At 39.3% G+C, this 15403-nt stretch overlaps 1 protein-coding gene across 2 annotated transcripts; it reads right to left on the bottom strand.

The window, feature by feature from the left end:
- Positions 1-729: 729 nt before the first annotated feature.
- Positions 730-12107, bottom strand: LOC110064554 (protein HGV2-like). 2 transcript variants are annotated; one of them, XM_089286826.1, is made up of 15 exons: positions 11993-12107; positions 11788-11886; positions 10540-10620; positions 10094-10131; positions 8827-8880; positions 8612-8698; positions 7957-8390; positions 7775-7848; positions 6324-6397; positions 5186-5276; positions 3590-3824; positions 2378-2419; positions 1978-2046; positions 1825-1869; positions 730-930 (listed from the first exon to the last, which is right to left on the bottom strand). In XM_089286826.1, the coding sequence occupies exons 1-15, from the start codon at positions 12034-12036 to the stop codon at positions 775-777; spliced, it is 1623 nt and encodes a 540-aa protein (XP_089142952.1). In that variant the 5' UTR covers positions 12037-12107; the 3' UTR covers positions 730-774. The 2 variants fall into 2 exon arrangements, with proteins under 2 accessions (XP_089142952.1, XP_020627275.2); XM_020771616.2 differs by having other exon boundaries at positions 7957-8387; positions 11993-12057.
- Between the last annotated feature and the right edge of the window lie 3296 nt (positions 12108-15403).

Here is a 15403-nt window from a genome sequence, read left to right as displayed (position 1 = left end):
CATTTAAAGAAACCGGAAGTGCGCCTGATATCTATTGGAAGTCACCCTATCAGCACGTGCGCAATTTACACTACGAGCGCACTTTGGCAAGATCAAACAGCCACACAGAGTTAGTTTTTCTCTTTCTTTTGCTCTTGTTTTTCTGTCCCCTTACTTTGTCTTTGCTTGTACTTTTTTCACTTTGCATTTTGCGAAACACGAAGAAAAACATCTTAAATGTATGTGAATTTGCAAGTTTTTGAGTTGTTTTTATTTTCCGTGCTCAGGCTGACGTAAGTGACCAGAAGTGAAATTTCACCTCCTTAGCAACGCGTGCGAGCGCGTGCATGAATCAGTTAATGGGCCCTTAACATCTCACTGCACATAGTTCGTATAATGTGATCAACAGTTCTTTTCAGAACTACCGTCACCCGGACAATCACACTATACGCACTACTGATACTCCTGGGTTCAAACCATTTACTATGACACTGCACATAGCAGAGGCTACAGCAGACAACATACAAAAATCGCCTTGCTTGAGAAGACACTGTATATGTGGGCTGAGAGGGAGGGGGGAGGGGGGGAGGAGTGCGAGGGAGGGAAGGCTCCTACATTGCACTAGACCTCAAGCACACAAGCCAATTTGAGATTACCAGGCTGGGTAGGAAGAGGCTGAATGCAGAGCTGAGATGGACTCAGGTAACGGCACCTGTTCAAGTAATATAATTTTTTTTTTCATACCATTAGTTTGTGAATATCTTGTTACTTTATTTACAAAATATGACAACATTTCTAGCTTTCTTTCGTGGAAGTGACACCTCCATTTGGAACATGTCCATTTTCAGTAATAACAGGAGCTGCCGGCGGGTCCTCCTCCTTACGTGCCTTTTTAACTGGTGCTTCTGTGTTTTGAGCTACAGTACTATCACCCTCTTCTTCAGGCTTCCTCTAGGGCAAACAGGAAGACCAAAACAGACTGAATACAAAATATTTGTAGGGCATAATTTCCATTAGTGTTGTTTTTGCTTGTCACACAATCTCATCTTAGAGGAAAGATTGCATGACAAGCTATGAGCATTCATTAGTAGCCATCACACTAATTATCAGTTAGGGATGAAGAATGGTAAATGCGAGACTTTGCGAGACAGCAAGATGAGTGTTTTTATCTGCGAGTCTGAGACTTATTAGATTGCGAGACTGAGACTTCAAAGTGTTTTGAGTGCCAGTGTGAGACATTCAGACTCTTAAAATTCAAGCCCCAGATTTAACTGAGAGCTAGAATGAGCTTGTGCAGCCTTTTAGCCAGCTTCTTCGAGCTGGCTGGAACTGAAAATTCTGGCATTAAAATAGACGTTGTGGTAGGTTTTGTAGATTTTTGTGGAATTCAGACAATTTAGGAGAAATTAGCATTAACTTTTTCTCAGAAATTTGAAAGTTGTTTCATTGAAATTCAATATCAAGTGACAAGAAGATTTCATTTATAAAAACAGATCATGTAAACAAATCGACTTTGAGACCCTTAGCCTTGTGAAAAATCAATACTCCTAGACAGCTTTGTATAAAAATTGAGACTGCAAGACGCATGTACCAGTAACTGCTAAAAAAAAAACGAGACTGTGAGACTCACGAAATTCGACTAAAATTTTGTGAGACCCAGAGATTTTGAAGGACCATTCGCCACCCCTTGAGCAGTGAGTTTTATAATTATATATATACTGTTTTAAAAAAGGATGATTTCTTAGGTAACAATGGAAGTTCACAAGATGGGCAATCTGTAGACTTCTGATCACAATCATTAAATTTTTGTTAACCAATTTCATTTTGAGAGGCATTTCTCCTGACCTTTCTGCGGACTGGTATCATCGTAGCAGGTTGCTTAATTGGTATCTAAACAAGATACAAACAGCATAATGTCATATTATGTCAATCAAAAACATGAAAGTATCAAACCAATAAATCCTAAACCAACCATGCATTAAATCAATATTTTCTTACCGTGCTTGCAGGCACATCACTTTTGCCTTGTCCACTTGACCCAAAGCCCTCTTCTGTAGTTGATTCAGGCTTCAAAAAATAAAAATCCAGAGTTGTAGTGACTGCTCTTGAAAAACGCATTTAATAATTCATCAAGTTTAAAGAAAAGAATTCATGACCATGACAGTGTTTGGATATCCGAGATTTTACAACTTTATTTCTCCATTTTCTCCTCAGATTTAGTTTCTATTGGAAAGATATATATCAAACACTCATGACCATGTTTTGACCACATTTCCAAACATCTCTATGTTCGTCAAAAATACACCACTACATGTATTTTCACCTCTCTTCTCGGTGTTTGGAAATGTGGTCAAAGACAGTCTTTCGTGTTTGATGTATGATGTCTAATGCATTTCACCTGAGTGCCAGAAGAATTCATCATCTCTTGAGCATCATCAACCTATCAGCAACAAAGAACCAGAGAACTTTATCACAAAATTATGCACCTATTGACTTTAAACTGGAACAAAAGGGAGTTCTCAGCAACTGTTCATTTGTAAGTCCACAATAAGGGAAAAAAGGAAACTAATAGCCCATTTCAGATTTGCCTTAATTAAGCCTCTCTATCAAAGCGAGGCCTGGTGCACAACCAATAGTATGAAAATGAGAGATCATGTGTACTAAAGGCATCTGTGGCCCAGTGTCGATCAATAACCTCGCTCGACACTCAATTGACACTCCATCAACACCTCGGTTGACACTCGATTGGCACTCCATCAACATCTCCGTCGACAGTTGGCCAAGAGTCTACTAATTTTTGAGTGATTCATATGAGTCGCTCGACACTCAGCCAACTATCTACCGACTGTTGATCAAGTGTTGATACAGTGTTGACCGAGTATCGATCGAGATGTCAGTTGAGAGTACCAATCAACACTTCACAGCGGATGCCTTTAGTACACATGACCCAAAATGAGTTGAACTTGCATGTGAATGAAATCTCATTTGCACATAAAAGGATGGGTACCAAAACTAGAAATAAGCAAGAGGTTAAAGGTAATTTGGAAATGAGAAAATAATAAATCGCTTTAAATTTACTTATTTTAAGGTAATATGAAGCATTGCAGTGTAGTTTAGTTCAGTTTAGTGTATTGTTTTCACGTTTGACTTTTTTCTGTACACTTAGGCCCCAAACACATTCCACCAGAGAAATTTGACAATGTCACAGCTTTATTTCTACGGTTAGGCCTACCATCTACACTAATCTGTCATGAAAATAGAACTTTTCACACATGGTCTTCAAACCAGAGGAATTTGAAAATACCGGCTTGCTTTCAAGTGTGGACAGAAAACATTTTGAAAACAGAGCTTTTCAAAGAAAATCAAATCACAATAATCATGTGATTTCCCTGCACAAGTCTTTCTCAAAAACAAATCCAAAATGGCCGTGATTGTTGCATTTTGAAACTTCTCCAGCACTGCGTGGACAGAAAACATTTGATGCGTTTTCATATTTCTCCACTATAGTGTGAATGGGGCCCTTAATTCTACTGTACTGTTTGTATTGATTGAGGGTATCGATTGACGCTCGACTGCAGATGCCTTTGTACACATGATCCAACCAACTTACTCTAGCTTTGATTTCTGGATACACGTTCTGCAACTCTTCAAGTTCTTTTCTATCCACTACACATGGATTGTCATCTGTGGCTTTTCCTTTTCCTTTGCTCTTGGACTCCCATTCTGCAATGCGAGCTTCTAACTTTTCAGTCCTGAGTTTTATAACATCTAAGGCTTGATTAAAGAAGTCCTTTGCTTTGGTGTAATTTGGTTGTAAGCTGTAAGCCAGACCCATATTATAAGCTCTTTGGACACTGTTAAGGATAAAATTATTGTGATTTCTACTAAAACACACTGGTTTAATTCTGACAGTGTATTGAACAAAGGAAACTGTGTTCTTCTCGGGAACGCACTTTATGAAATGTACTCAGTTAATTTACAGTCTTATAAGAAGGGCTCAGAGACAATGTTTTAGCAACAAGGTAACAAAGTAACCATGTAGACATGTCAGATCACGTGTACTAAAGGCATCCCCAGTCGAGTGTCGATCGATACTATTGATTGACCTTCGATCAACACTCAATCAATATCTAGATCAACATCTCGATTGATACTTGGTTGACACTAGGTCGACACTCAATCAACATCTCGATCAACACCCAATCAACACTCAATCAAGTGTCAGTCAATATACAACCAAGTGTTAACTGACTCATGTATCGATCAACATTCGAGCACTTAAGGTATTGTGGTGGTGAAGATTACACATGTTGATGGAGCTGTGCCAGTTGGGATTTTCGCATCCAATTGTTTCAAATATGACAGAGAGAGTGGCCTTAGGAGAGCCCAGCCCTCCAGGTTTGGGGTTTTGTTTGGGATTTATTCTCCCATTTTCTAGTCTCTGTGGACAAAATACTTTGACTACAGAAATGGGAAACAATCTCAGTCAGTAAACTGGCAGTAACTCAATGACCTGCTGCGCTTGAAAAGAAGATTTCACTGTATGGGAGGACAGAGGCATTATGACTATGGGTCAAAGCAGATAGGAAGTACCAATCACAGGGGTTGTCACTAAGTGCCGGCTGCCAGCGAAATTCACCGGCTGAGAAAGAGGTGATCACCAGCTGGATTTTGCTGGGGGATCACTCGGTAAAACACAATGAATAGTGTAGGTTGCAAACATGCAATGATTCAATATCTGAACCATATCAAACCATCCAAATGAAAAGTTTGGAAAATTCATGACTGCCTTGAGTATCGGTGCCACTATACCAAGTAATTGAAATAAAATCTTGTTTTGAGCACTTGTTTAGCATGTTCTCTTTCTGTATACTGCATCCGCCATTTTGTAAACACGAAGCTTGGTAGCCCTGCATTCAAAATGTTGCACAAGATTGGGGATGAAAATTTTGTTCCAGGTCTCTTGCGAAAATGGTGAGTGGCTCAATGAAACTCTTAGCCAGGACACCAATTTCTTAGCTATAACCCTGTAACTGGTTATGGTCATTGGGAATGGCTAACCAAAATGGAGGGTGTATGTAGAGCACTGGGAAGTACACTTTTTCCCACCCTGTTCTGGACCTTGGGAGAAGGAGCTGATGAAGACGACAAGGGATATTCCTCGGTTTACTATTGTAACATCAACAAATATTGTAAATAAGGATACGTTTCTGCGATAAGTCTGTCATCGGGTTGTAAATGCTTCAGTTGAAGATCAAGACACTTTTGAAACTCCTCTGCTGCTGTCCCAAATTGTTCTGGAATCAAAAGTCGGCCACATGTATAAGTTAGTGAGCAGTTTACCAGTGTCAATCCAAACAGGCTTGTTAAGATAAAAAGTAGATCCTTGCTTGTCTGTATAGAGACAACATTAACTACTAGAACATTGCCAAGGTCAGTAGAGTCTTGAATAACACATTTCACTTCACCAGAGGGAGGCACGGTGGCCTCATGGTCAGTGCGCTCGTTTCCGGATCGAGCGGTCCGGGTTCGAGCCCTGGCCAGGGACATTGTGTTGTGTTCTTGGGCAAGACACTTTACTCTCACAGTGGCTCTCTCCACCCAGGTGTATAAATGGGTACCGGCGAACTTAATGCTGGGGGTAACCCTGGGATGGACTAGCATCCCATCCAGGGGGCAGTAGAAATACTCGTAGTCACTTCATGCTACAGAAACCAGGATAAGCTCTGCCCTGGTAGGTCACTTGGCTTGTATGCAGACTTAACCTTTTACCTTCGTATACCAAGAGAGAGTTAGTTATTATAAGTGCTCTGTAAGCCCATAACCAGCATAAAGCCACTTGTTGTAACATTGTTGGTCTCCCATCCAGGGATTTCATTAAGCATTTTCAGCAGGAAGGTAACCAGTTTTCACATTCAGGCAAAACTTTTTTAACTGGACTTCTTTAGAAGAAAAAAATTCCTAGATAGATGGTCAAGTCAGTCTGGCAAATCATCCCCACAGCCAGTCAATAGACCAATAACGATATATAAAAATTCAGCCTAACCCAATAGACCTCAGCACGAGGCTCTGGGGAATAAACCCCACAAACTCTGTAGTTATTCCCCAGAGTCTTGTACTGAGGTCTATTGTTTTAGGCTGAATTCTAATATATCAAAATTGGTCTATTGCCTGGTGTCCAGCCCTAATTTAAACCCCTGCCTACCCCTAACATTTTTCCAGGTTGCCCAGAACAACAGTTCCCCAGTGCCAAAATTCCTTTTGGGGGTAAGATATATAAAATTATCATATTTTCAAACTATTGAACAACAAATATTAAAAGGCCATTTTGTCACAGCAGTTACCTTGCTCTAGTTGAATTTCTCCAAGTTTGAGGTAAACTTCTCCCAAGTTCAACTGAGACTCTTTGCTGTCTTGCCTAAAAATGCACCAGACAACCTTAATCACTGGTTATCAGACAAATAATAATAAACAATAATTACCAAAACAGAACAGAATTTTATTATCAGCTGTCTAATGCATAATTACCAGTGGAGAGAAGGGTTGACGATTGATAAAATCTGATACAACAAAACAACAATTTTTGACTCGTCACAAAAAATTCTGAGATTTCAAAATCAAATCAAAAGTTTCTGACCAATGATTTTCTAGGTGCCATTTGCCATCCCTAACAGAGCTATGTTTGAAACCAGTTATGAATTGCATATCCTTAGCTTTGAGAATATTCATTAAACATTCCCTATTCCTTTGGTTTCAAAATATTCATCCAACATTCTCTAAAAACTACTTGTTGAGTAGTTGTACAGCAAATATTACAATAAGCCATATTGTTATGGGGGTGGGGCTAAGATTGTATGTAAACAACTGCATCAATATTATTGAGCTATTTTAAAAGGTTTGCCTTTTCAATATACCACACGAAACACTTTTTTCCAAAGCAGATTTGTGTGGGCTTAACTAATATATCCATGCCATACTAAGTTATTGGGACTGTAACAGCATCTGCAAGACAGGGCATTTCTGAATGGCCTTAGGTGTCCTGTGGGGCACGATAAGGGATGAGAGAGATACTAAGTTAACTATTGTAACTTTTAACTTGAATGAAGAAGATGATTTCCATTTGCTTTCGTTTTGTATTACTACACTAAGCAATGGGTTTAAAAAGCTTGCCTGTGCCACTTTGTCGTCAAATCAGAAGCAACACCAAAACAAAATTTATCATACATCACTCACGCACATTACCCCAGGCTTCATGTTAGCTAAAAGTATTTTATTTCATTTTTCCTTGTGATTGGTTAATGGCTACTTTAGTCTTGGCTTTAGAATACTTAATATTGAAAGCCACTCACTATGATTATCAGTTGAGTAAGGCAGGACGACAGTTTGGTCACCAAGTTTTAATGTAAAAATCCTGTTGTTGTCACGAGCAACTGGCTCCGTATCCATTGGCAACTTGTCGGCCTTTGACGTCATTGGCGGCAAAGCATGCAAAATTGTAGGCGATGCGACAGGCGACCAACGGCTGTTGATATATTGTTACCAATGGAAATGAGGTAAGTTGCCTGTTACAACATCATAATTTTAAGGCCAAAACTTCGTAACCAAACTTCCCTCGTGCCTTACTCAACTGATAATCGTAGTACTTCCTGGCTGGAGTTGTGTTTATGAGAGTTCTGTGAGAGAGACGTTTGTTTTGCATTCACATTTTACTCTGGCTTGTGAGATCTAGCCCTATCCTCTGTTTAACTGTAATAAAAGTTTTTAATGTCTTCTAAATGATAAGGTAAGTGCAAACCTTAAAAATATAAGGCGGGCCAGTTCCAGAAATTCCCAGGCCAGCTGCATAGTTGGAACATCTGCATCCTCATCCTGATTCAAAAATTATTCAGCCATTTAAATAATACACCCCACACATGTAGCAACAAGCTTAATACAAAGGAAATCAAAATCAATACAAAATGCTTTTTTTGGATATACCTCTTGTCCCTCTGCAGCAGCGCCTTCGGCATTATCTTCTCCCTGATCATCATCTGCATTACCTTCCTCTTCATCCTCCCCTTCTTCTTCCTCCATCGCCTCATCTTCGCCCTCCTCTTCTTCACCTTCCTTCTCTCCTTCTTCAGCCTCTTTCCCTTCTCCTTCAGCCCCCTTTCCTCCTTCTTTGGTCTCTCGCCCTCCTTCTTTGTCTACAGCCACCTCTTTTTTACCCTTGTTTTCCTCTTTTTCACCTTCTTTCTCTCCTTCTTTTTCCTTATTCTTCTCTTCTGCTGTTTTTTCTGTCGATGCTGTATCCTCTGATTTTGCTCCACTTTCTGCTTCATTTTCATTTTTTGCTTCCTCGCCCTCGTCTCGCTTGTCTCCCTTGTTAGTATCTTGATCTTTGCCTTCCTTATCTTTCTCCCCAGAGTCTGCTTTTGAAGTTAAAAAAAAATGATAATAATTAACTTTGCAGCTTCATGCCCTACAACACAATATAGACAAGTGAACTGCTATTTGAGGGATCTACAAACCACAACATTTGTCGTTAAAGCTGGTATATACATGTATAGCACAACACGGTATTCAATTTTTGTCAGCAATTCTCATTTACTTTTCTGTTTATAATTTTTCAGATGAGTTTTGTGTAGTTTACCTTCCTCTTCCTCTGCCATAGCATCATGGACATCATCTCTGATCTTCTCCTTAGTGCTAGGACTCATTTCTTTAATCTTTGGACCAACTATAACAGTTCAAACTTGCTTTAGACAACTATAACCATCACCAGTCACTCACCATCAGTAAAACTAACAGAATAATTAAGAGCTACAGCTGTGAAGCATCACTCTTCAATAAAGGTAGTAAAATTACCTGTTCCCATCTTTTCCTCATCTTCATCACTGCTTTCTCCACTTTTTGGTTCAACTGTAGTTCAACATTGGAAACAAAAATATTATGATTTAAAATAATAGTTTTTCTGAAATTTTCAGAACCTCTCATGTTCACATATAAAATAAATAAAGTAAAACTTGTTCTACACGGGACTTTTCCGAGGTTAAAATGTTTTTAAAAGGCGACGTTTTGGACAATTTTATTGCTCCTCTTTAGGCACTGTAGTTCTATCTCAATATGGTGGACTTTGTTGTCATTTTGCACCAGCAGTCTCAGTTGTTTTGTTGACCGATGTACACCTGCAGTCAATAGATTTTCTCAGTGAGAAGTGCTACCCACTTATCAGGGCAGGAAAAAAAATTTTGAAATCCAGTTACCCAGTCAGCCGGTAGACTTCAGTTTTCAGATGTCCCCACTAAAATATTGCCTGCCCAATAGGTATGCAATGTTCATGGCTTATCAACTTCATCATTTACTGGGTGATTAGATAATTACTGTCTACAATCAGTGATAGACTATAACAAAATGAGTTTACTGGTACTAAGCTTTGTGAAAGATACTGAACAGTGACAAATGTTGTGTCAGATACAGGGTAACTAATTTTAATACCAATTGGAGGACACTGCAAGCCAAGTATGCTTGGATTTTAAATTAATCCATGCTTTCAACTCATTATTTTGCTCATCTTGCAGTCCTAAGTTTTGAAATTGTTTTGATTGAAAATTATCACTAGCAAGACTACTGAGGCTACTTTCACTGCCCACCAGACCACCAAACTTCTATTTTCATTTACCCAAGAGCAAATTTCCTTGCCGTGGGCAATTGGACCTGGGTTTTTTCTGACCTGCTTCTACTTCTGATTGGAAACAGGTGCTATGTATTAAGAGTTAAGTGTATCGATCACAGATGCAAAACAAAAACCCCAGTTAAGACTTGAACTCTGACTGCTCTATCTGGTACTTATAAACCACCACATATACAGTTTTGAATTAACATTTTCAAGGATATATATAATAAATACAGTGGAATCCCAATTTTTCAAACCTCGAAGGAAAACGAAAATTGGTTCGAAAAATCGACAGTTCAAGAAATCAGGGGTAAAATTATAGTGTTTGACTGAGGAGAGAGAAATAACTTTTGGTTCGAGTTATTGGGAGGTTCGAAAAATTGAGGGTTCAAGAAATCAGGATTCCACTGTATTGTCATGCCATTGTGCATGTGATTAATCACAGCTACATAAACATACCATCTTTTAGTGCATTTCCAAGAACACCATTTTCTGTTCTGTAATGAAAAAAAAAAGCCAGTCTCTTTGACAATTACTTTTGTGAACATTCTGACCTTGAAACAGGTGTAGTTATTACAGATAGTAACTAAATATAATAGAATAGAGACCTACAGATCAATCAGTAGTAACAGAAACATCAAGGATTTAAGAAACTGGACACAAGAAATACAGAAAGATGGCATATACAACTGCAAAAATAAAACCCTGCAAAAATCCTGTGCTTTGTGTAAGGCTGTGCTCCAGAAGGCAAGTGTCCCACCGGAGACTAACTTTTGCCTTTGAGCGACTCTGGAAAAACTTTTTGATATAAGCTTAAGTACTGAGCACCCAGGATTTCATGATCAGGACTCGTTGGGCTCCTTGTCATTTTTCTTAGACCACAGGGATATTATGGGAAGTTTTACCTTGCCAGTTCCAGTAATGCTTTTCCATAAAACAGATATGCCTCACCACATTCATCAGAACCAGAGCCATATTGGCCATCTCTGTGCAAAATTGAAACATGGTGGAATTTTAGCAGTTATCACTACTTGTAAATATAGTAGTTGGACTGAGTGGATTAATATTCAGGGAGTAATTGGGTGAGTAATTTCAAAATCACATGAGTGCAAAGCACAAGGCTGAGGTGAAATTACAAGCACAATTACTCCCTGAATTGTACTACACGAGGTCCAATTACTAATTAGTCATATCAATAACAAATTTTGAGATCATTAAGAACTTCCTTTGAGTGAAAAGGTCGGTAGAGTTTTCTATAAGTTATCAAAACTGCAGGGAACATCAAGAAGGAAGTCATTTAAGCTCACGTAATTGGCATGCAAGTGGTTTGGGTATCCAATTGCAGGTATCCAGTTATAAATAGTTAAAAATTGTATCCTTGTAATTGGACACCCACAAGATCATGCACTGATACCTTGAAAAAAAGGTGCACAGAGAACCAATTATGATTCTGAATTTTGCTAAAGATACGATTACAAACGTAATTGGTTCCAAGCTTGTGTTTTTGCAATGTTGGGGATATGTTAAACAGCCTAAAGTGTCACATTTGATCATCAGAAGTTTAAAAGTTAAAAATACAACAAACATGAACTAATCGTAGCACTGAGTTGGAAGGCAAAAAAGTTTGGTAACAGCTCGTAAGTATGGAAAAAACAATCTGGATTTAAAATGTACCTCCCATCTTCGATCCCCTATCCCAAAAGCTTTTGATAAAAAAGCTGTAACGTCGATGTCCATAAGATTGCTTGGACATAAAAATTTAATGGTTAGGGACTGGACTTCAAAGTCTTCAAAATTCAATGACCTCTTAAAGATTTTGTACTTTTGTACTACGGTACAAGTCCACGTGCATTTATCGGAACTCTTTCACGATCGAAGGCATTTTGACAGAGGAAATTGTCAAGTTTAGAGTCAAGACATTGCTGATCAAGATGAGAGTGAAGAATTTAAAGCTTAAAGGACAAGTTATCGAAGCCAAGTTTTTAAAGGGAAAGTGAAACGACAAAAATTTGCGGTATATATAATTATAAGCTTGCTATAAATCTTATTGTGACGAACAAATTCCCTTGAAGATTTAAAAGCTACCAACTACAAACTGCATAGAATAATCTTAAACAAGTGCAAAGCAGTTTACTGCAAAATAAAACACGTACAGTTTCTGGGTCGCCTCCTCAAAGCATTTGACAGCTTGCAAGACTTCACTACAAACAAGATGTCGCTTTCCCTGCCCCATCAACTTCGAGACTTCCTCGCTGCAAAACACGAGAAAACAACGAGATTAATTTAAGAGGACTCTCCGAAGATACAGCTATAAATTTAGTGAATGAGATAACTGTGAATATAAAGAGTTGGCTTTACCTAAAGGAAGATTCCGCAGCAGAACTTTCTGTTGGAGCAGCCATCGTAACGTTCGATCAAAGCATGCATAAGATTTCGCGCTACTTATTCCCGCGAATTGACGTCATGCACACGTGATCCGCGACTGACCATTCGGTACCAGTCTCACTAAACTTCTCTGGCTATGTACCACGAGAGGAAGCTTGGGAGAAACTCAGACGGACTATTGAAAAATAAATAAATAAATAAATAAATAAGTAAAAAGTTGCAGTTTGGCCTTTGTTTTCCCACGTAGGCTTCTCAGATTACTTGGCAAGATTATTATTTTTGAAGATTATGAAAATGAAAATAATACAAAAACGAATACAAGAATAGAAAAATGAAAATGAAAGACATGGAGTGCATTTGGCGTAAAAATAGGGCAATTGGACAAGCAGCATTCCGCCTAAAGGTTACTTCTACTAGTTCTGGCCCTCTTTATGTCACGCAACGCTACCAGAGCTGGACTATTCTCTCTGTCGCGCAATGTACATGCGTGGTAACAGAGAAAGAGCCGGAACTTTTAAAATGCAAAAAACTAACAAAGTTGAAACACAAAAGAAAACTTTGAAGTTTCCGTTACTCGTGACCTTTTCGCTGGTCTGCGTGTAGATGTTTGCTTTGTTTCATTCTGAAGAGTCACCTTTTCACGTGAAGTAGAATGAAAACAGTATCTAGAGCTTTAAAAGCAGGCTCCATTTTCGCCCCTTCGGGGAGGCTAAGCACTAGAATTAGCAGCAGGAATTCTGGGTTGTCTATTACAGAAGTTAAGCCTGCAATGATGTGAATAGCCTGCAGAACAGACGTAATTTTTTGCGTATTTTAGGTGAACAGAGGCGAAAGCGAGGCGAGCGAGGGGAAGAGCACAAAAAAAATAACGCGTTAATTTTTTCGCGCTCTTCCCCTCGCGCGCGACTCGCGCTTCGCGCTCGCCTCGCTTTCGCCTCTGTTCGCCTAAAATACGCAAAAAATTACGTCTGTTCTGCAAGCTATGATGTGAATACCACTTCCATTGCGAAAAAGACCTAGACTATGACTGAGGCTAAAAGATGACTACCTTAGGAAACCGTCGTCCTAACAATCAGAGAAGCCTTAGAGCCGGAATCTTTTGACTCTTTTCTCGTAGTTCTCTGAAATGGAGAAATTCTGCTCCTAAATTCCTTAAAAGTACTTCAGCGAAGTTCGGACGCGAGGGGTATACAAGAGGGGCGTAGTTAATAATTAAATCGGCTAGTTTGATAACAATGGGTTGACAGGCCTACACAACTCCTATCCACGTGTCATAGCCGCTTTGAGAGTTTTGCTCGAACTAGTATATCTTTGAGGATCTGCCCCTTTTGTATTGTACGATAGGGGGATCTTTGAATATTTCGCTAAGCAATAATCCTGTTTTTAGGAGGACATTTCACCAGAGTAGAGCCGTTAGAGGTCATAGGTCTGCGTGGTTTCCGCTGCTATCCGCGTGTAATTTGTTGAGTTTGACACCTCTGTTTTTGGCCACGTGCTATTTTTTTTAGCTCATTTGATTGCAAGATATGTTTTAAGCTCTCTAAATATTAGCTCTGGAGGGACAAAGTTTGAAATATTCCGTGAGCATGTTGGTTACTTGCATTTTGTATTATTTCGCCGGGCCCGGCTGTTTGATTTACTGTTGCAAGTTATGCTGCTTGTTATCACGGGTGTCATATTTATCTTTGTCCGGCTTCGCCAGAGATAGCTGTAGCTTTCCTTGTTGAAAGCTATGAGTCTGTCTTAGAGAGACGTTCTTATGCTTCTTGCATCATTTTTCATCGAGCTTTTTGTCCTTCCAGTTTGTTCGTTCTGGAACTGCAAAAGTAGGTGTTCACGCGCAAGTCTGTGGACCGTTTAGCGTGTTGCTTATGATATTGTGTGGTTTTGTTCAGGCAAAAGCTCTGAATTTAGGAGTTCTTCCTATGATTGTTCATCCAGCTCCACGTTGTGGTTGTCATTGCTTTTAGTTGCGATGTTGTCAGGTTTTCTGGAGACTGTTAATAGTCCCTCTTTTGTTAGGAGGCTCGTAGCCTTGTAGATCAGGCAAGACCGCGGTTTCGATCCTTCTGGACTCTTATGGACTCTTTTCTCGTAGTTCTCTGAAATGGAGAAATTCTGCTCCTAAATTCCTTAAAAGTACTTCAGCGAAGTTCGGACGCGAGGGGTATACAAGAGGGGCGTAGTTAATAATTAAATCGGCTAGTTTGACAGTCTCTAGTCCCTCCTATTAATTCTGCTTACAATTTATCAACTATTCTAAAGGTAGACATATAAACGGCATTAGTTGCTAAATACTGAACGTTTTCTTTCACGTTTTGAATTATGAAACGGTCCCCTATAGAACGTGGAAAATGGCATTCCTTTCCATTCATTCGTGCATTTCGTATCTTGTCCGCTTTACTTGACAAGACCGCGTGACAGGGTTATACGAAGGCCCTATTTCAGTCACAGCCTCTGGCCGGCTGAAATTCAAACTCTTTTTTCTTGTTTGTTAATTTACAACCCCCCTCCCCCTCTGTCGCTGTAATGGATTTCATCAGAAGCATATCATATGCTTCTGATTTCATTTAATACTGCACTTTATTATGTGGCTGTCTCTCACAAAGTCTGGGAACTACTGAATTCACGAATTTGATTGGCCGAAATCGATTTTGACAGAGGTCTAGATTTTCCCATCTAGACCGGCATCAAGACCGGTAACATTTTGCCGTGAAAAAGTTGCAAACAAAAATACAAGAACATTTACAATTCTTCTAAAAATACTACTGGAAGTGCCAAAAGGCCTGATGAGGAAAAAAATAAGGAAAAAAAAGATAAAGAAGGAGTAAACTTTGGCAGATTTAAGTTCAGCTCATCGTTGAACGAATTTTTCTTGTTTGCCATATAATAAACTTCTTATTAACCGCGCTTAGTCTGTCCGTATGGGACAGACTTCACCTCGGTCAAGATTCTCCCACACAGACCTCCTGCTCGGTTAATAAGTGCTAAATATAAAAGGTGTTTATTGGCGAAGAGCAAACTAAGCTGTCTACAGCGACTCTATGTTATTGTAAAGCGCGATGACATGTACAGTAAGAGAAAAGAATCTGAAAATAGACAAAAAAACTGAAGAATACGTGTGAATTTTACGCGACAGTCCTTGAAACTGTACGAAATCAATCCTGAGTTCTTGTATGTTCTTGATTTTCTTCGCCTTTTTTAATAGCTCGTTTTGGCTTTTCTTCGCTGGCGCTCAGGGACATAGCGTACATTTTTCATGGAGTACGCACCAAAAAGAAGGTGAATCGAGCACTGAAGAAGCGAGCCGCAAGAAGCTTTGGGTCTTGTCCCCCACGAAATTTCATTTTTTAGGGGCTTGGAAATAGACGAAATGAGTAACAC

Source organism: Orbicella faveolata, unplaced genomic scaffold, assembly GCF_042242905.1.
Source record: "Orbicella faveolata isolate gen_17 unplaced genomic scaffold, um_ofav_v1 contig_14, whole genome shotgun sequence".
Classification (NCBI taxonomy): Eukaryota; Metazoa; Cnidaria; class Anthozoa; order Scleractinia; family Merulinidae; genus Orbicella; species Orbicella faveolata.
Note: the sequence above shows the minus strand (reverse complement) of the source record. Positions and strands in the feature narration are given on the sequence as shown.

Bases quoted from the DNA above. Each gene is read 5' to 3' on its own strand.
- LOC110064554 (XM_089286826.1), bottom strand. From the start codon at position 12,036: ATGGCTGCTCCAACAGAAAGTTCTGCTGCGGAATCTTCCTTTAG. The intron at 11,887-11,992 runs GTAAAGCCAACT...CGTGTTTTGCAG, and splicing joins GCTGCGGAATCTTCCTTTAG to CGAGGAAGTCTCGAAGTTGA. The intron at 2,420-3,589 runs GTAAGTTGGTTG...TGTTGCTGATAG, and splicing joins ATCCAGAAATCAAAGCTAGA to GTTGATGATGCTCAAGAGAT.